Raw genomic sequence first — 22494 nt, 5'->3', positions numbered from 1 at the left:
TTGAGGCAAGATTACTATTCCGCACAAAGGGAAGTATAAAAAGATCTTGTTTGAGGGGAGAGCACTTACACACCCAGCTCCATTGGAAAATGAATTATGCAGCATTTAATCATGATTTTCATGATGGGCGGGGAATCTTAATGGATCTCTTTCATATCTAATATAAAGATTAAGGATGTGAAAATTGCTTTACAAGAATAGCTGGTTCAAATGTTCACACATCTCCCAACTAAACACATGCATAATCTTTATTTAGATCTCAGTCCCTTTTAGTGAAGGCCTCTCTAACTCTTTTACTGACTCAGCATAGCTGAAGTTCCTTCCCCATTCACAATAAGGCTCTTTGTTTCCTTTCTAACTGTGACAGGGTCAGGCCAGATGGCTATAGGAGAGTGATAGAAGGTAGATATATTAGCCCCAGATTAAACAGGTCCCTTTCCCCTGAGTAAGATAATGGGCTGTTCCAGAACAATCAGGAAGTTGCTGGAACCAATTAAGGCAGGCTAATTAGGACACCTGGAGCCAATTAAGAAGCTACCAGAATCAATTAGGACAGGCAGGCTAATCAGGGCACCTGGTTTTAAAAAGGACCTCACTTCAGTTAGTGAGGTGCGTGCGAGGAGACTGTGGGGATTGTTCTCCTCCTTTTCCCCAGGCTGGCCAGTGATGAGGTTAGCTGAGTGAATGGCAGGTTTGTGCCACTAACAAAAGGAGCCAAACTGAGGACTGCAGTGAACCTCTGAGCGAAGCAAATCCGCCAGAAAGTGCAGAACCCACCAAGGCAACAGAGGAACTTTGTCACACAACACACAGCTCTTTCCTGTTCACTAGCTTCCTTCCTTTCATAAGATCTTCCATATGTTCTGTCTTTCTGCTTCCAACGACAATCTCTCCACATAGTGTTACCAAGTGGCACAATTTTATCACGAATCTCACAATATATGGTGTTTTTTCTTAAACTCCAGCTCCTGGAATTATTGGATTATGGGAGACTCTCTCAATTTTAATTACAAAATTAAATTAAATTTCTAGCCCTCATGGTTGTAGAGAACTTGGAAATCTAATCCGCTAAAGGCTCCAACCCAGAGGAGAAATAAAAGAAACCCAGATTTATTTTTAAAATTTCATGATTTTAAGTCAATCCCACAATTTTGGGGGGCCTGACTCATGACTTTAATATAGAGAATATCACTCACCTCACAACTGAAGACACAGTTATGGGCTTCAGAAGTGTCCATAGTCTTTCTGCCTAGCCCCAACTGCTTCTGAATTGAAAATGCACATGAAAGCAAAAAGAGATTCATAGGCAATGAGAGGAAGATGCTGGCTCAGCAACTTTGGATAGTTTCAGATATGAAACCAAACTTCACTTAACCTTTTGAACATTTACCTATAATTAGTGAAGCAGTAATCATTAGCACAGTAATCCTTGGTCTCTGTAGGCAGTGATAATTGCATCCAGTTTTTGCTCATTGTGCGTGAGGGTGGAAACAAGCAACACAAGTGCTGTCAAAATGATAAATGAAAAATATATAAACAATATTTTGAAATACAGCGTATACGAGATAAACAGGACATGACCAGGAATTATGTGACAGATAACCTAAGCTTTCGCTGACCTTTCACGGAATGACGGAAGTAACAGTTTGACAAGGTTGAGCACTTCTTGGGGTATTTATAAGGGCAGAGAAACATGCTTTCCTGCAGCACTAGGCATGCATTTTTTTCTATTGATTTTCCTTAAACTTCTGAAACCTGTACTTTTGACAAAAGGTTGTTGTTTTTTAAATTTAATGCACCTAATTTCCCTGGCCACAGATACTATGTGAATTTGTATAATGTTTCTATTTCCTCTTACATCCTTCTAAGTAGCTCTTATGTATTATGGAGACTGAATATTGATGGAGCATAGGAGCCTTTGATATGTAGATGTCATTTTGTTTAAACTCCATGACCTACTATCAGGTTTCAGAGTAGCAGCCGTGTTAGTCTGTATTCGCAAAAAGAAAAGGAGTACTTGTGGCACTTTAGAGACTAACCAGTTTATTTGAGCATAAGCTTTGGTGAGCTACAGCTCACTTCATTGGATGCTGTAGCTCACGAAAGCTTATGCTCAAATAAATTGGTTAGTCTCTAAGGTGCCACAAGTACTCCTTTTCTTTTTATGACATACTATGAGGTCAATAAAGCAAGAGACCACTTATGCAATGAGACTTCATTTGGGGACAGAAATCACGTTTTCTCACTTTGGAATGTCCCTTGCCCTCACACAGGAAAGTGTATAGTGGTATGAACATCAAAAATGTTAGGACAGCAGCTTTTAGGGGTGAAATGTCAGCATTAGATTAAATAAGTAAATTGTATTGAAATGTAGTTATACTAGGGCTGCGTGAACTGGCCATAATCTAACTGGGCTAAACACTTTATCCATCCCTTGAATTAAGCCCAAAGTGAACCTGTTATTAATTTAGGTAACCGTTTTCCTTTGCTCCTTGGCATAAGGGCCAGACTGTGCAAACTGCAACTCCCAAATTCCGTTCTTGTCTCTGCCACTGAACCCATCTTGTCTGCTGCTTTGCACCACTCCACTGGTGGAAAGTAGTCCTAAAACCAACGTAGGATCCTTTTGTAGAACAGAGCGGACAAAATGGCTGTAGGGTAGATGGCCAAGGCTTTACTGCGCACCAGTAATCGCTGGTAGCTCTAATGGTCCATTGAGCTATTGTCAGCTGATATAATTTAGAGCAGTCTCCAGGCTGCTCCAATTACCGCAGAGGCCTGGCCTGGCACACGGCCTTCATGGGATCAAGGGAGCACAAAGATGATCAAAAGCACATTGAGACCAAACTTCCTCCTGGCTGCGCTGTGTGTTCTTCTGCCACAGCTGAGGTTCTGGGTCACTGACATCTTGGGCAAGTCACTTAATTTCTGTCTGCTGACCCAGATATAACATGGATTTACTTACCTGTTTCACAGGGCTATTAAGGCTTACTGTCTGGAAAGCAATTTGAGGTCCTCAGATGAGAGCTATCATAGGAGTACACAGAATAATTATTATTAGTCAGCCCCCATTCTGTAGTCAGTTATAAAGCACTGAAAGTTGTTCCCCCTACATGTATGTTTGAAGTGTGTTAAAGCATGCATGGTCAGCTAGACAGACCCACAGACCATTGAATGGCCAAGTGTTTGTATTTTGAATGTACATTTTGGAGGTTTACCTGTTGGAAATGAGCTGAATATGATGAATAAGACTGCTCCAAGGCAGAACTTGGCTTTTCTTGCATCAGCTATGTAATGGTGATAAGTCTGTAGAAAAGGCAGTAACACAGTATTGACCCCAACAAGGCAGATCTTGAAGGAATGTAAAATTGTTAAAAGAAAACTGGCGGGAAAGCTAAAATGAAAATTAACAGTAAAAATGAAAATTTTGACCAGTACATTTATCAAACTTGTACAGCCTAACTATAGAAAAAAGTTGCCACGTGCTTTGCCTCTACTACTGCAATCTCTTTGCTTCCACAAATGGAATGGAGAGTGCGGATGGACTGGATCAGGAAAAGGGAGAAACTATAAACATGGAAACAGCTTTCCCCAAAATATTCCCCCAATCCTGCAGAATCCCTTTTGTCGGAAAACCAGATGATCTGGGACTGGAGAGGTGGCAGGCCAGAGGAGACAGGGAACATTTTAAAGCATTGTCCTTTTCTCAGCCTTGCAGGGATTCACCTTCTAAATCAGGTTTATTTTAAAGAATGTTCCTCATCCAGGATGTGAAACCCCTACGGCTAGGGCAGTGGGTACACCTGGGTTTATGGCACCTTTGGATGTTTCCTGACACAGAGGGAGGAGAGGACATGGGGAGGCTAGGAAGCAGTTTGGAGGTACAGGGCCGGCACACGTGATCCTGGCGTCCATGGCATGTCTACTGCAGTGTAGACTTCAGGCTCAGGCTGCAGCCTGAGCTCTGGGACCCCAGGAAGATGGAGGGTCTCAGAGCTCAGGTTCCAGCCCAAGCCCGAATGTCTAAACTGCTGTTTTACAGCCCGAGCCCTGCAAGCCTGAGTCAGCTGACACAGGCTAGATGTGGGTGTTTAATTGCAGTGTAGACATGGATCCCCCTGGGACTGGGAGCTCAGCCAATGGAGAACTGGGAATTTTAAAACTTCTATATCCCCCTTGGTCCTCAACAGGAAAATGCAAGGAAGACCCTCTGAGTGCATATTTAAGGTTCCCAGTAGTTTAAATTAAAAGAACCTGCCTATGTCCCAGAGCAGTTTGTGATAGCAATGCCATGTTTATTCTGTTTGTAAATCTTACGTGTATTTGGGTCTGCTCCTCTTCCCACTGAAGTCTTCAGAAGAAACAGAACTCGGCATTTCATTGAAAAAACTGCAGCTATATAGGAGGGATATACAGGGCAGTATAGTAAACTGTAAGAGACCACAAGGCTTTTATAAATAAGCTGGGAAGGAGAAAGCTTGGGAAATGCGTGAAAAGAACAAAATTAAACCAGAAGAACAAGATGTAGTGAATGAAAATTTGCAGAAAAACACTTCAAAGAACAATATGCAATTTTTCAAATACTATATAGACACAATAAACTCTGGTCATTTAGGAATGGCAGCTATGGGCCATTTGTGTGTGTGTATTAAATAGTATTCAGCAAATAATGTTCTTCAATATATTGTACATTACTGTTGTTTATTTGCCAAGGATGTATACACCCAGCTCTGAGAGTCATTCCTTAACTATATTATTCAAATGGTAGTGTTTATGCTGGCCTAGCACAGCTCCTAGTGGCCAGGGACTAACGGGAGTTTGGGCGAGCGACTCCACATTCTGCACGTCCATCCTTTTAGGGTATTTGGAATACAAATTTCAGTTTGGGATCATCTCTAATTTAAAACAATTAGTATAAATACGATTATTTGTGGTAAATTCATCATTTGATTTGTACATGAGTTGGTTTTCTTAGTTTTTGATTTAATACTGTAAAATTTGACTGGTTGTACAGCTGCTTTTCTGCATCATTGGTTTTTGGGGTGTTTGTTTTTGTTTGATGGGTATTTTTTTTAAAGTCTCTTGGGAAAACATTTATTCCCTGGAATCTATTGTCCCACCAGTGTACATCACTACTATAACTTCTGTTACCAGTAATAGCTGTGAAGCATCTAGAAAGATAGAGCAATAAACTCTGCCAATGCATATTGTATATAACAGGGCTCTCAAACTCAAATGACCACGAGGGTCACATGAGGACTAGTACATTGGCCCGAGGGCCGCACCACTGACCACCCCTCACACCGCTGCCCCAGCCCCACCCCCACTCCACCCCTTCTGTGAGGCCCTGCCCCTGCCCCGCCTCTTCCCACCTCCATTCCAACCCCTTCCCTGAAATCCCCACCCCAACTCTGCCCCCTCCCTGCCCCTAGGGGGTGCAGGACGGGTGCAAGGTGCAGCAGGGGGTTGGGATGCCGGAGGAGTGCAGGGTGCGTCAGGGGGTCAGGGTGCAGGGTGTGGCAGGCGGCTCAGGGCAGGGGGTTGGGGTGCAGAAGGGGTGTGGGGTGCAGCAGGGGGCTCAGGGCAAGGGGTGGGGATGCAGGGTGCGGCAGGAGGCTCAGGGCAGGGGGTTGGGGTGCAGGAGGGGTGCGGCAGAGGGCTTGGGGCAGGGGGTCAGGGTGTGGGGTGCAGCAGGGGGCTCAGGGCAGGGGGTTCGGCTGCAGAAGTGGTTCGGGGGGCGGCTCCGGCTCAACGCACACTGGGAGCAGGGAAGGCCTGCCTGAGAACGGGGAACCGCGGCCAATGGGAGCTTCGGGGGAGGTACCTGGAGGAGCGGCCAGGGCAACACACAGACACCCCCACTCAGGTCCCGGCCACTTCCCGGAGCGGCGTGGGGGCAATGCAGGGAGGGAGCCTGCCCTGCCCCCGGTGCGTGCCGGGCTGGAGTCGCTCTAGGTAAATGCTGCGGGGGCAGGGGTGCCGCGGGGAGTTGGTGGGCCGCAGAAAATAACCCGGCGGGCCACGAGTTTGAGACCCCTGGTGTATAAGAAACAGCACAAGTGTAACTAGACTTGGGGTTTTGAGCCGTGAACATTTACATGAGGAAAGTGGGGAGTTTACGATGAGCATTTTTAAATTCTAAAAGAGCTAATCCTAATTAGAAGCAGGTCTGTGCATTTACTAAATTAGGGCCACTTTCTAGCTTCAGTGGGAGACATATGGCTGTAATACAAACCAGAATATGGCCCTTAAATGGGAGGATACCAGATAAAAGTATGAACCGTGACTTGTAGAGATGACCTGAAGATATTTTCACGTAAATTACAGAAACCAGGTCTTACAACCCTCTCTCTCTCTCTCTCTCTCTTTATATACTGTACTAATAAATATCCTGTGTTTACTTTAACAGTTTTATTCCCATGGCAGATATTAAAGATTTCCTTATAAATAAAGACTGTAGAGATTAACGTATACTAAATATATTCGTTTTTGGAGGATTAATCTTACCTAAAAAATTCATTAAAGTGGGCTTTGCTGCATTATTTAAAATGACAACAGGAGACAACAAACTGAATATTTTGTCATTGATTTGACACTTTATAGTCTTATCCTTATTCATCACTCTATCATTCAATTAAATTACATACTATCAAAATCCTATGTTATGGAGAAAATTAGAAGGGAAATTAAAAATAAATATGAATTGTAAATGCATCTGGTATTTAAAGTTACACTACCATGTATGGCAGATATTTCTTCTTTCTTGCTTTTACAAAAAATGAAATCCTGAATGAATTAATTAATGCAAAATACAAAAAAATGTAATGTATGCCCTGAGGTGGCAAGGCATCAGTCAAGGATGTTTTAGCAACTTGTGCTGCTCTGATCTGCATTGAAAGTCCTGTAAAGTAACAGTCAAATGGAGGCAGCAGGTTGTATTGCCAGTTGAGGATTCAGTTTTGAGGAACAGCCTAAGGAATCCAGCTTCCTTGTGCAATTAAATATTGTGACCAGGTCTGTCACTTAAGTGACATATTGAATGAGAAGAGCAGACTGGATCATTACGAGGCCCACATGAACCAATCACTAAAGCAGCTTTAATACTATCGATTCACGCTTGCAATTAGACTGCAAGTGATACACACACATTGAAAAGAGGAAAAAGTGAGATACAATATCAGGGAAAGAGAGGACGACCACGAATGGCAGGTCTGGAGTTGCTTGTGATCTTCCTGGAGTATCGGGCCTTGTAGGCAACAGAATTAAAAAAAAAAGTCGAGCATCTGCCATTTCAATTATCATTTTAAATATATATATATAGATGAGGGCAGCACCCAAAGACCATTCAGCATCAGAGCCCTATTGTGCCAGGTGCTGTACAACTAGAAGAGGGTACAGTTCCTGCCTGAAGACCTTCTAATCTGAAGAGACAAAGAATAGATACTGTGTACCTTTATGAGCTAAATAAGTAATAGTTGCTTTGTTTGGACTGTAAAGTCTTTGAGGGAGGAGCAGTGTCTTCCTATGTGTGTACATCATTCAGCACAAAGGGGCCTCAAAGTGCTACTGTAATATAAATAGTAATGTATGCCGTCTCACACCTAAAGAGAGAGAAATGTCTACAACATGGGTTCTCAGCCTTTTCCTGTACAGAAGACTTCTCTCTGTCTAGCCAGGAACCCTGTTCTGTTTAGCATTCTAGAAAGGGCAGGGTGGTTCTAATCACCTGATAGCTGACCACAACCACCCTGGAAGTGGTGAGTTTCAGGCTGAGAACTCCTGGTTTAGTAATTAGTGCACAGAACTGGAGTCAGATGTTGAGGATTCAGTCACTAGCTCTGTTACTGACACTGTGTGAGTGGAAGAAGTAATTTAACTTCTCTATACTTGAGTTTCCATTTCCGTAAAACTGCAATAATCCCTGCCTCACAGAGTGACTTGAGACTTCATTGATCGTCTGTAAAGTGCTTTGAGTTCATTGTATGAAAAGTGCTGTACAGGTACAACTATCAATACTAATAGAAGTTAGGTTTTTTTAAATAACTTCAGTGTAAACTAGAAACTCTGTGGAAAGGCTGTTACTGACTTCCATAAGGACTATTTCTGATTATAATGGGGCCATTAGAATCTGATATTTGATTACATCTTTACGTTGTCCTTCTTCCCATAGCTTTAAGTATCAAACAGTAATCCAGACATTTCTGATCTACATTATACTCAAAAGACAAACATTATACTAGTTCAAACATTTCATAATATCACTTGTCAAAAATCAAGTCTAAAGTACAGTTTTGAATATCTTATTGACCATCACCAGCTTTCTGTTAAGCTTGGGTCTAGTATCTTACATTTGTAATGGTTTTGTCAGGCACTGCAGTACAATAGGAAATAATATCCTGCCTTTATAAGGATCTCTGTGAAAAGATTATTTGAGGTGGCAGTGTTCGATCCCAGATTAGGGTTTGATCTTGAGGCCAAATCAGGGCTAGAGTTTGGGGACTTACTCGATGGTTCCAAAATCATGCAAGCTGTTCAAGTGATGGCAACATTCTCATGATCATCTGTTCTCACAAGATCACCACAATCTTGGACTGAATTTCTATGAAAATTGCTGTTTTCACAAGATTTTGGCTGCACAAGATCAATAAACTAGCCCCCCCTCTGATTTTGGATATGACCCTGAAATCAAAGGTATATGGACTGATTAGGCTCTGATACCAACCGTAGACGAAATTTCAAATGGGTTTGGAATAGGGAGTTTCCCGTTATGGCCCCTTTTGTAAACTTTACAACACCTCTAGTTAAGACTCTAAACACTTTTCACAGAGGCCTTATTCTGCTGGAGGTTATAGGTGGCTAATTTGGAGGCCTCTCCTTTCCATTTCTATTGGACCACGGCAGTCAAACATAAATAAAGCATCAGGTGTAGGCAGACTCTTACTGCAAGCATGGCGGCAGGAGTACAAATTTGAGTTTGTGAGGAGCTACCAGTAGCCTCAGTGGCTTAACTTGTGCTCCACTAGAATTCTCCCATAGTTCACAAGGTGCAGATCTTCAGATGCGCGTCTCTTCTGTCTGTGTGATGCCACAGCTGCATATGTGGGTGCTTTTAGCAAATCATGTCCTTCCTGCGCTACCATTTGAAACAGGTGGTTTTTTACACATATCCATGCTAATTACATGTAAAATAACATGTTCTTGAGCCTCCTCAGGTATATGGCACAAAGGGAACTAACTACATATGAGTTTTTAAAAGTTATTTTTTAATTTTCACATAGCATATCATCTAAATCAGACAACTTTCTGTTGTTATTCCTGGTTTATATAGTACTCCTTAGCCAATTCTGTGGCAGGGAGAGATTTTTCCCCCAAGTGGGTGCTTTGGGTATGGGACCCTCTGTGAATGAGCCCTTCCCTGAACCCTTCCTACTTACTCAGGTGAGCTGCTGCGTGGCAGCCATGGTCTGAATGCTGCCTAGGGATCCCTGAACCTGGGTTCAGGGCTGTGATCCCTCACAATGCCTCCAGCAAAGAGCACAATGAAGGTGTGCCATGTTACAGGCCAAAAACTACCCAAATAGTTAATGCTTCATTTAGGGAAGGAATCTTCCCTTCCTCCTTCAAACATGCAATAGTACAATCAACAGTGAAGAAACCTGCATTTTATGCATCACATCTAGCTAATTACCATCCAGTGTCAACGTTCTGTTCCTGAGCAAGCTCATACAGAAGCGAGTCAAAGGCTGCGTACAAGTTCATGTAACTGAAGCCAACATCCTAGACCCAGCAAAATCTGGATTCAAACCAGGATGGAAAACTGGCTACGTTGGGTGATTTTCCACTATGGATTGATAGAAGGCACTTGTCCTTCTAATTCTCCTAGATCTCTGCGGCATTTGACACTATTGATCATGAGATACTACTTCCCCGGCAACTCTGTAACCTTCTTCAGATGGGTAATGTGCTGAAATGGTTTGAGTCGTCCTTAGGATTCAGCCATAGAATAGTGATGGGAAACTGCACCTCCACACCTAGAACTCTCACTTCTGGAGTCCCACAATGATCTATTCTCCTCTCTCTCTGATGCTATTCAACATCAACATGCAACCACTAAGGTAACTGGTAAGACAACATAGACGCAAGTGTTGCAGTATGCAGATGACACACAGCTCTACCTTGTCTTTGCCACATTTGACATCACTCTTGGCCCAGTGCTTGGTGGAGATCAACATCAACCCACTGTTCATCTATCAGCTAAACCCAAGCACAATGCAAGTGATGCGGGTTGTCAAAATGAGGAGTTTGCAGCCACTGTGTGGTCTGGTTTGGTTGAAAGTACACTCCCACAACTGGTCATTTCAGTCCACAGTTTAAGATAGCTCCTGGGATTCCTGACAGCCATAAAACTCTCACCTAGCTGTGTCCACAAGAAACACTATCTACATCTCCAAGTGGCAAAAAGATGACATCTAATCCTGGCAGACAGTGACCTGGCCTCAGCAACATATTCCTTCATTTGGCTTCCCATACATTATCAAGTCCTATTCAAGGTTTCTGTCCTTATCTTCAAAGAGCTCAATAGCCTGTTCACCAAAGATATCATCTGAAACTGTGGGATGAGGACTATGATAGACAACTCTGCTCCTCGGAAACTAGGGAGCGGTCCATGGGTAAAGCCCATTTGTGCAGGAGACCGAGCTTTCAAAGGGGCCAGTTCATGGCTGTGAAACAAACTGTCACAGGATCTTAAAACCATCTAAAACATGCTCACTTTTGTTTCAAGAACTTGGCGCATTTCTTGGACCTTGCCTTCCATAGTACTGTGATGGGGTGGCTAAACCCCACACTGCAGAGTTAAGAATGCAGGAGCAACTCTAGGCCCAGGAAGACCCACCCTGACAGGCCCTCTGAGCATGCTCCAGTTGAAAGAAGGACTTAAAAGGGAGCCTCCTCAGCACAGCAGGGGGTGGGCGGAGAGAGGCAGTCCTGCACTTGCTGCTGCAGAGAGACTACACCAGGAAGGTATTCCCAGGGGGAGGTCTGCTGCATGAAGCTGAGACACTCTACCTTGTTGAGACCCATGGTCCAGGGACAATTGCCAGCCACAATGGGCCCCAAGGGGAGGGGCAGAGAGGTAAGAAGAGGCCCAGTGGAGAGAGTTAGCCAGAGCACAGGTAGCGGACTCCTGCCTTACGGTGCTCAAGAAGGATCCCGGATCAGAACCTGGTGGAGTGGGAGGGCCTGGGTTTCCGTATCCTATATCCACCAGGTCGGGCTGCTGTCACAGACTGCAACCACCAGATGAGGAGGTGCCCCCTGCTCACTAGCACACACACAGAAGACATCAAATAATTAAAAAATAATACTCACAATTTTACCCTAGGAGAGGAAAGGGGAAAAATCACATGGGGCAGATGTTAGTCACATTGCTTCATATACTTCTGGAAGGCTTTCAGATATTATGGAGATGAGAGTGGAATAAAACCTGGAAAGAACAGAACTCTACAAAATGGCTGCTGAATAGTACAAAGGAAGAGCTCATAGTAAACTAGAGGTCTCCGTTTCATAGCTGGATATGCCACATCATCATTCCCTTCAAATGGAGAATTTTCCACACACTTCTTTTTTTGGTAGTTATACTAAAAAAGAAAAGTTGCTAGATAACTCATGTCAAACCAAATGCAGCAATAAGCATCTGTAGGCCTGTTCTAGCCTTACATTTATTGCAAGGTGCCTTTGTCTACATTGTGGAAGTTATTTCTGGTTTCTCCCTGCCTGGGAGGGAGAGGTAGAACTAGTTTTTATATGAGTCAAATTCATACCAAGTGAGTTTGGGCTGCTTAGGAGTTTGGCACTAAGAATAGTAGGCTGCTCAGTTAGTTGTCATTACTGGCATGAGGTGAAGAAAATATTTAAATAATAATAATAAATTAATAACCCTCACTAGTTTCTAATTTCAAAATAAAACTTATGTCATCATAGCACCCAGTCAGAGTAAAACCCACAGTAATAATCAGTGGATGTATAAGATCAGAAACAAATTGAGTTGGATAAACTCATAAATGGGACCAGGGCCGGCCCACAACATTTTGGCACCTGAGGCGGAGAGCTTAAATGATGCCCCCATGTCCCCACGCTTGGGCCAAAACTTTGAAAGGTCTCAATTCCGCCTTCTTCCTGTTCTGCTCCTCTCATGGTACTGCTCTGCTACCTACCCCAATAAAGGAGAACTAACAACTTAAAATGCCTTGTTCAAAAATTTTAAGTAACACTTAACTTTCAAATGCCTGAACAGCAAATGTAACTTTTCTTGTCTGCATAGTAAACACTGGCGTTTTTATCTGTTTGAATAATCAAAGTGGTGCTTTCCCTGCCTTCTTGGTTGCAAAGTTTTGAACTGCTTCCTGCTGAAGGTCGACAGTCTGGGCCAGCTCATGCTCTATTGAGATGGCTGCAAGGCCGACCAGCCTCTCCTGTGTCATTGTGGAGCATAGATGTGTTTTTATTAACTTCAGCTTGAAGAAACTGCATTCTCCACTGGTAACTGTTACAGGAAGTGTTAGAAGTATGCACAGAGCAACAAAAGCATTTGGAAAGAGGGTGGTCATCTTATTTCTGCACATATATTCCAGAACAGCCTTTGGAGTTGATCCTGCTGACATGTATCTTGAAAAGGCTTTTAGTTCCCCTAAATCACTCGCATCAATATCGCGCATGTCTCATGTGTCAACACTGTCTCTAGTGCTGGTGTAGGTCTTCTTCAGGTACAGTGAGGAGTTTTGGAATATCATACAACATCCCGAATATACTGCTGTGTTCCTTGAGCTGCATGAAACGTTCTTCAACTGACTTTATTGCACAATCTAGCACCTGGTTAAAGAATTCAACTTTGAATTGTTGTTTGGGATCTCTTATGGGATTATCCCATGCCTCATAATCAAAATGTCTTCTTCTTCGGTGACTCTTGTATTCTTGAATGGGTGGGAAAATAGCTTCAGTGTGAAGTTCCGCTGCCAACTTCTGTGCACTCTTCAGAACATTTTGAAATCCCTCATCTGACCGGTCAGACTGTAAGTATCACTTTGCTTTGTCCAGTTCTTCCATTGCTCCAGATATATCAAGGTCAACACCTTGGAGTCTCTTCCTTACGTTTATTTCAAACAGTATGTCATGCCACAACACTAAGCCACCCAGAAATTTGAAGTTATGTATGTTTCTGGTGATTCCATTGCCCTCTGCCACTGTTCTCCCACGAACAGTTCCTGTTATAGGATTATCCTCCATAATGGCACCTATGGCATCATCTATCTTCCCAATTTGGTGTTTGAGAGGCTTAATAGCCTCCACTCGACTTTCCCTTGTGTGGCACTCAGTGATTTCAGTGTTAGAGAGGATGTTCCCAGATGTTGCTTCAAAATTTGCCATCGATGAGTTGATGCAGAGAAAAATACATAGATGCTTTGAATTACATTAAAAAATTCAGCAGCCTCACTAAATTTGATGCTGCATCACTGACTACCAAGTTCAATGAATGAGAACTGCCTGGGACAAAAAAAGCTCAAGGGTTTAACTCTCAGATTCATGTCTGCACTCCTTTGTTCTTTCCGCTCATGTTGACACCATTATCGTAGCCCTGACCTCTCATGTCAGCTATCGCAATTCCCGTATCTTTCAGCTTTTTAAGAAGCACATTTGTCATACCAGCTCCTGTAGTATCATCAATGTCTATAAATTCTAGAAAATGCTCTCTGATAGTCACCATTGAAGGGACATTTTCACTAGGTTCTGTTGTTGTTACAAAACATACAATTAAAGTCATTTGTTCCATATGGCTGATGTCAGGTGTGCAGTCCAGAATAACAGAGTAATATCTTGCTGACTTCAGATATGCTGCAATCTTCTGTTTGACTTTTGTTGCCAGTAACTGTATGATCTCATTTTGAATTGTTTTTCCAAGGTAGTGGTGTGTGTACATTTCTTGGGTGGTGACTCTTCTTAGATGCTCCTGGAGTACAGCATCAAACTCAGCCATCAGCTCCACAGTTTTAAGGAAGTTTCCATTGTTTGGCACATACAGCTGATCTGAAGTGCCAAGCAGTGCTAGTTTTTGGGTAGCAAGCATTCTTACAATGGCAATGAGCCTTTTTAGAAACATTTTGCCAGTAAAGAGTCTCTGATGCAATCGTCTCTTGATGCTGATCATCTATGGTGGCCTTTAACCTTTGTCTCATCTCATGCTCTCTGGTGATTTGCTGCCTTCTCATGGCATGCCAGATTTCTAGCCAGATTTTTCCAGTCCTTTGTTCCTGTAGAACCCAATGTGGCTGGAACATTAGACTGGAAGAGCTTGCAACAAAAACAGTATGCAGCATTCTGGGTTTTTGAGTACATAAGTCATGGCCTCTCCTCTTTGTCACCATTGGGGATTTCACGCCAGGAATGTGTTGGATGGAAACTTCTATTTTCATTGTCTTTGGGGAACATGAAGTTTTTCACTTGCTGTGGCCCATGCAGTACAAGGAAGTCCCTCAAGTTACTGCTCAAGTGGCTCCACAGTCCTGGATCCTCTAGACTTAAGGAACTAAACTCAGCAGCAGCTGTTTCTTGCACCTCCACCACACTCTTCTCTGATCTACACTTTTCTTCAGGAATGTGCATGGTTACCTGCACTCTGACTAACTGGAAGATCAGGCATCTCTTCACCACTCACATCCTCACTGTGGTCAGAAGACTCACCGTGAACATTTGTGTCTATGTATCTCAGGAGAGCTCCTTCCTGCGTAGATAGAAAAGCTTCCTTTGCTTGCTTGCTTTTTCCGAATGCTGCCCCAGAGGGGCATTTTCTTCTTTCACTCATGACTGCTGTTCTGTGCCAGCTATACTGGCTCTCAACACTCAGGTGAAGGGGACAAATAAACAGGCTGGTAGCAGGGCTTGAGTGAGGGAAGATACCAGCGTCTTAAGGGCCTAACTGGCTCCTGTCACTTCAGTTGACTGCCTGTTCTCCTCAAGTGGGTTCAGGGAAGCAGCAGGAAACAGGAAGCTCCCTGAGAAGCTGGTGTTAATCAGTCCAGGCTCCTGGGGGTGCTAGAGAGGTACATAAGAGGCTCCTCCTCCTCTCTCTCCCTGCAGCTCCTGCTGCTTTCTGTTATTCCCTCTCACCTTTTCTCCTGCCTACCAGTTATGTCTCTTGTGCCCTACTTCATCCAGCACAGCACTCCACCATCTCTATGCATCTAGAGCAGAGAGAATACATATGCACCAGCAGCAGACACAATTTTCTACACTCTGAATCCTAGTGGTGCCCCCCCCCCACAGTCTGGCACCTGAAGCGGCCGCCTCAGTTCACCTCATGGGAAGGCCAGTCCTGCATGGGACCCACCACTCAATGGACAAAAGAGGGTCTGATAATTCTTCACACACCAAAGAGGCCTTTCCAAGAGATGGGGTTACAACGGAGAGAAAGAGATGCTTTGATGACAGGGGATTTTTGTCAGAAAACAAAAAGAAATAAAAAATCAATTTTCAACACAGCAAAAGAATAACAGTGGGATTTGCATTAGTAACAGAACTGTTATATTTATTGATGATCTAAGAAGGAGAACAAACAGCTAGAAAGATTTGCAGATAAATTTTTCTTTGTCAAGACTAGAGAATACTGTAAGGAACTTCAGAAAAACTTGACAAAGCTAAGTCAACGGGCAGCACAAGGGCAGATGAAATTCATTGTTGACAAGGACAGGTAAATGCACATTTGAAGGAATAGTTCAAACTACTTCTATACCTTTCTCATTTCTAAATTAACTGTAACAACTCAGGAGAAAGACCCGAGTGTCAGTGAGCCTATGTATTTTATTGAACTGTCCACAATGTCCACAGTCAGTCAAAAAAATATGCAAAAAGTTTGCATGTATAAAGAGTGGGATAGAAAATAGGAGTGGAAATATTATCATGTCATTATGCAAATCACTGGTACACACTCACCCTGATTACTGTGTTACTGTCTCATTACCCCATCTGAAAAAAATGTATAGCAGAAATAGGAATGAGTCCAGGGACAGCCGACTACAAACAAAAAGATAGGCTGGGAAAAACTTCTACATAAGGACTTGCAAAGGAATTGAAATTATTGGGACTGTTTAGAGAGAAGTGGGATAAGTCATGATGGCACCTGTTGTTAAAAGTTCTGTTTTACATAGACCCTTCCAGATACAGGCATTGCCACAAAGAGATTGGGCAGGAGGTAAAAGTGGATAGAACAACAATCTTGCATATCATTACTTTAGTCTTGTATTTATTAGTTGACCCTGTGTACTACTAACCATTCTGAAACATCTCACTGTAGGCTCCGATTAGCAGGTAAATTGGGCTGTTCCTGCTAGGCAGTTCTGGAGTGACAGCTCATGCCTGGATACCAGCAGCAAGATGCCTTTTAGGTACATACAACAGATAAAATGTAAAACTGGGCAAGTTGGACATGTTGGTAAAAACCATATAATGTTAATCTATTTCTGAGCTGGTTCCTTTCCTGAACATAATACAGAACCAACTAGGAAATCTGCAGTAGTCAATCAGAACGAAGTACATAAGAGACCCCGATAGCCCCCAATCCAGTAAAGCATTTAAGCACATGGTTTACTTAAACACATGAATAGTTCCATTGATTTGAAAAAATTAAGCACTGAATTCAGTGCTTTGGTGGCCTAGGACCACACTGCATCAGCATATCTATGGATAAAAATACACTGGCCATGTTTCACGGAAATGTAGGTTTAGAAACTCCACCAAAAGCAGATCAGTAAAACAAAACACACATATATATACACACATACACACCATAAAGGAGAGATTTCTTTGCTTTCATAGTATATAGCATCATTGAAGTTTTTGCCTTACATGCTTTTCTTTGGCAGAGCAGATTTTGGTCCTGGGTTTGGTTTCTTTTGGAGATGATTTATCAATTTCGGTTTTTGTTTGTTTTTTTTTGCCTTGCCTTGAGTGTTTTCAGAAGTATTCTTTATGAATATAGCTGTAATTACTGCACATTTCATGTTAAAGATGCTACTGCTCCCACTGACAGGTACAATAATGGTAACTGTTTGGAATTGAGGTCTCTAGTTTGACTATTTTAAAGAAAAGAAAACAATGCCAAAATGAACTGTATGCAGTCAGCTACTTCAGTGCCTCAAATAAAGAAAATATGGATTGAAAATGTTGCTTAGGAATAACAGAACAATGACATGCATTTGTGCTGTAGAGGAAGATTTTGAAAATGAGCTACATATTTAAGTAATTAAAATAATCTGTTTGTAACAGCTGGAAATATAACAAGCCCTTAATATAGCTATAATCCTAATGTGTTTCTTTGCTGTCTTTGCAGGCAGACCAGTAATGATTGTGGTTGAATATATGGAGAATGGATCCCTTGACTCCTTTCTGCGGGTGAGGTGTCATTTTCTGATGACATTTGAATAAGAAGCCATACTAGGTTAAGATTTTAAATCATTTATCATAAATTAACTTTTACATAATGTTATTCATGGATTTTTAGTGAAGAATAGAAGCATTATCCCCGGGGTACATTTCTTAGGTACAGTGATACATTAGAGCATAACTGGAAAAGAGAAGATTTAAACTTAAGAATATAATTGATTTCTTCTACAAGAGCAGTTCCCATATTTAGCAAAATGTATTTCAAATGGTGCTATTATGAAGGAAAAGATAAATTGAAACGCAAATGCCTTGCCTTATGGAAGCTGTTCATTTTGCTCAATCACTTTCAGAAATACTTTGTTATAATTTTTTGCTCGGGGAGGTATACAGCAGGGTTGGTAACTGATTTGTAATTATTTATGGTTACTTGCATTTAACAAATTGAATTAGAAAACAGTTCACTGGTGCACTGTCTCTACACTACACTGCACTAACCTTTTCCCCCTAAAGGTCACCCTGTGACTATTAAGGAAGGGATGTAGAAAGCATGGGAAATTGTTTCATTTGAACTTGATTTTAATCAGTGAGGTGGAAGGAAGAAAAGGCTGCCCCCAAGGTCATACAGGGCCCTCTGCCAACATCAGTAGAGGGCTCTGGCACTCTCCACAGCTCGTGAAAATACACTTACTTTAAGCCCAGCCTCCATTAAGAGACCCCTCAAAACCGGCAGGGAACCTACGATTTCAGGATAGCTATGTGAATTATTTAAAATTTGTCTTACATGTATATATATCAGCAAGCCACACCGACCGTCCATCTCACCATTATTAGTTGCCATCATGATAAACGTAGGCCTTGAAGTGAGATTCGGAGGAGGAGAGGCTAAGTGGCTTTGTGGACTAGTGTAGAATGGGCATTCCATGTATAAGGGGTGAGGTGGAAGAAAGTGTGAAGGTATTTGTGGGAAAGTGTATAAGCAGAGGGTCAAACCTGACAACACTTGGGGGTGGCTTGGTATGATATAGGAGCAGGGAGGGGAAGAGCAGTCAGTGGCTTCAAAAGCAAGTGCGAGAAGCTTGAATGTGATGATGTGGGGAAGAAGGAGACAACGGAGGGATTCAAAGATGGGATGATGTAATCAGAATAACAGGCAAAGGTGATGATATTAGCAACTGTATTTTGAATGGACCAGGGCAGGGTTGAGAGGAAGGCAAGGAAGGGGAGAGTGGTAATAGTCAATAAAGGAAAAGATGAGGTATCTGGAGGGAAGAGAGTTTTACCTTAAAAGCATTACTGAAGATGCTTTTATGTATTTTTTGCCTTCCAGTTTGATAATTCCCCTCTATTTTTTCGTCTACCCTCTATTTCTGTTCACTACACTAGGAAACTCAGGAGTTCCCATTTTCTCTCCCCTGGTCCCAAACATTCACTCTCCCTCTCTTCCATCAAGATTGGATAACAGTATGATGTATCTACTAGAACTGGTCAGAAAAATTCATATGTAACAATTTTTCATCAGAAGTTGACGATCTGTTTCACAGGCAAAGTTCCTTCAGAAACGCAGGCAGATTTCAAAACGCCTCTGCCAGGCACACCTTCACCTGGTTTCCCAGCAGTTCACCTCACTGGCTCATTGCCAGTCACCTGCCAGACTGCCTCTGAGTTGGGGACCCCTGGACTTCCAAGGCAGATTGTCTCTCTGAGTTGGCGCTCCATTCTGTTTTGTGGAGAACTTTGAAATTTTGGGGTCTTGTTCTGAATCAGGGTGAAACCCAATTTCAAATACTGAAATCCTCCACACAATCACCTTTCTCTGCACAGCTGTAGGATCTAATGAGCTATTCTTGATATGCACTTACAGTACTATGTTAGAAGCTGAGATCATCAAAATTATGAGGTAATTATGGAGCAATGGTGTTCACACTGTACCAAATATATTTTTAGGCAAAATGTTTGGGAATGTGCTAGTCATTATTTTCTGCAGCTGTTTTCTGAGCTTTCTTTCTCACTGCAGATTTGGTTTATTATTTAAAAATGCCTTTTGACAAGATTTTAAATAATAATCAGCATCTGAAAACATTGTAGAGATTTCATTGGAATTCCTGTTAATAATTACCAAAGCAAATGACTGCCAGTATCATATTTAAAAAGAAATCAGTTTGCTTCATTAAAAATAGTTACTTCCTGCCGATTTCTTAAGTCTAAACTTTGAAATGCTTTTGTGAAGATACAAAGAAGTACAGAGAGAGTTTATCTCTAAATCATAATACACTTTTGCATAATACAAAAGTGTATTATCACATTATGCACAATACAAAGAGCCTTTCATGTGGCAAGATCTGGAAGAACTTCACAACATCTATATTTCTTCATATTTAAAAGAGTTTCTTTCTACAGCTCTGGGTGTTCTTACATGCAGCCAAAGGATAAAAATCCAAAATATAAGAATATCCCCCACCATAGCAAGCGCTCCTCCAAAAATGTTACCCTGCATGTTACCACCACATCCCTCAACCCAGCCCTTCTCCAAAACCTGAAAAAAAATGATATCTTAGTTCCTGAAAGTCATCATATGGGAGCTCTGATGGACCAATGTGGAAAGTGAACTCCAGAATTTAAAGACCTTCATGGAAGATATCTTACTATCAGCCCCTGCTCTTAAACCAGAGAATTGTTAGCTTTAGTGCTATTACTTGTATTTCAGTAGAATCTAAATGCCCCTATCTCCATTGGGGCCCCATAGTACTAGGCACTACAAAATACATAGTAAGGCAATTCTTGCCCCAAAGAGCTTGTAGTCTAAACAGACAAGACAAACAAAGGGTGGGCAAAAGTAAATATTATCCTCATCCCCATGTTGCAGTTTCCCATGAATAAAATAAGTGACTTGCCCAAGATCACAGAGAAAGGAAGTGGGTGGCAGAACTGGGAACTGAACCCAGATCACCTGAGTCCCAGTCCAGGGTCTTAAATGCAAGATCAGGCTTCTTCATGTTGCTTTGGTATCACACAGGGAGAGAGATGGTTCCAAACTCTTTAGGGTTTGCTAGGTCAAAACCAATACCTTAAGCACCACATAGAAGCTTATATGAAATAGACTGCAGACTCAAAAAATACATACATATGAAAGAGACACACACGCATCTTTTGTTCCTGAAATATGTCGTGACAAAGTCTGGCTGCACAGCTGTAAAAGAGTGGTAGATTGCAAGTATATCAGCCCTGGAATGATAAAGGTCCTTTTCCCAATAAGCTGATGAGAAGAGGTTATCTCATGTCAACCAGGGACACCTGAGTCCAATTAAGGGCTGCCTGAGACCTTCAAAAAACGGTCCTCTGGTGAGAGAAGAGGAGAGAGATGCTGCTGCAGAGCTAGTAGCAGCAGGGAGAAAGGCTTCTCCAGGGAGGAAAGCTGCCCTTTTCCCTACAGGAGAAACTACCTAAGTGACTGCCTGTTTAGGGGAAGGACTGTCACCCTCGGTCAATAACAAGGCTGCACACCTTACCCCCAGCCCACACCCAGAGATGACATAGGAACAGGTATTCCCCTTTGTTTGTGATGTGAATTTGTTTCCTTTGTTTGATGGAGGAGCACTCTTTGGGCCTGTCCTGAGGCCTACCTCAAAAATATTCAAAACTAAACCCCAAGTGGGAAAACAAATAGTGTCTGGAGTGGGTTTGATTTATTCCAAGCCTCCCACTACCAGAGGGGGGAAGCACTGACCTGGGCAAGGTGGAAGAGGTGCCTTGCCACACTGCACAGTACACAAACATTCATAATTTTGAAAGCCGATTCAGCTGTGCATTTAATGAATGGGAATCAACTAATGACAGCAGACTCAGTAAGGTTATTTATTTATTAAAGGACATTTTCATTTTAACTCATCTCAGCAATGTGTGCAAGACACCAGGCACCCTAAATTGCCCAAGATACATGGATTCTAAGACAATACCCTCCTCTCAAATCCTGACTTGCTATCGTTTTCCTTTTCTTCCCCCATCCCACTGTACTAGATTAGATAGTATTGATAAGCATAATATCACCTCTCTTGTAACATGCGTGTGCAAATTAAACTTCCAAATACAAGAGTTAAATTTATTAAATTCTTTCCCCTGATCTTACAAAAGGACTGACCTAAATTTGGAACTATGCCCAAACCTAACCTATAAACCAAACCCACGCTTTTAAGAAGAAATAAAAATTCCACTCCCTTGATGATCAATCTGGCTTCCTTACCACTGGGGCATGTTGCCTCTGTTTAAATCTCATACACGGGAGAGAGCTTTGGCTTTTAAGGAAAGCAGTCAACTTTCAAGTTCCAATAGTGGGGAATTCCCAGAGCACAGTGGCCTCAAACCAAAAGTCCATATTCATTTAGGGTGGCCAACTTTCTAGTCGTATAAAACTGAACACCCTTGCCCTGCCCCTTCCTGAAGCTCCACCCCCACTCACTCCATTCCCACTCCCTCGGTCGCTCACTCTCCCCCACCCTCACTCATTTTCACCAGGCTGGGATTGGGGTGTGGGAGAAGGTGAGAGTTCTGGCTGGTGGTGCGAGCTCTGGGGTGGGGCTGGGGGTGAAGGGTTTGGGGCACATGAGGGGGCTCAGGGAGGGGGTGCAGACTCTAAGAGGGAGTTTGGGTATGGAAGGGGGCTTAGGGCTGGGGCATGGGGTTCGTGGCGCAGGCTCCCAGCAGCGCTTACTTCAGGCGGTCCCGGAAGCGGTCGGCATGTCCAGCTCCTAGGTGGAGGGGCCAGGGGGCTCTGCGCCCTGCCTGCATTTGCAGGCAGCACCCCTGCAGCTCCCATTGGCTGCTGAGCTGGTCCTTCAGGTCGGGGGCAGCACACAGAGCCCCCATAGCCACCCCTGTGTGCCACTTCCAGGAGCCACGTGGAGCCTTAGCCCCGCTGCACCGCCAACTGGACTTTTAGTAGCCCAGTCAGTGGTACTGACCGGAGCCACCAGGGTCCCTTTTCGAACAGGCATTCTGGCTGAAAACCGGACCCTTGGCAACCCTATATTCATTTCTTTCTCGGGTCAAACTCCTTTAAATCAGCTG

General features: G+C 42.8%; 1 protein-coding gene across 7 annotated transcripts in view; it reads left to right on the top strand.

Annotated features, from left to right (window-relative positions):
* Nucleotides 1-22494, top strand: part of LOC141999196 (ephrin type-A receptor 6) — an 817098-nt gene that overhangs the window by 694497 nt on the left and 100107 nt on the right. For all 7 annotated transcript variants that reach the window (XM_074972390.1, XM_074972364.1, XM_074972372.1 and 4 more), the window contains one exon: nt 17381-17442. In XM_074972390.1, the coding sequence (XP_074828491.1) occupies nt 17381-17442 (62 nt within the window). The remainder of the gene's footprint in view (nt 1-17380; nt 17443-22494) is intronic.

This window comes from Natator depressus, chromosome 1, assembly GCF_965152275.1.
Source record: "Natator depressus isolate rNatDep1 chromosome 1, rNatDep2.hap1, whole genome shotgun sequence".
Classification (NCBI taxonomy): Eukaryota; Metazoa; Chordata; order Testudines; family Cheloniidae; genus Natator; species Natator depressus.
This window is presented reverse-complemented; position numbering and strand designations above follow the sequence as displayed.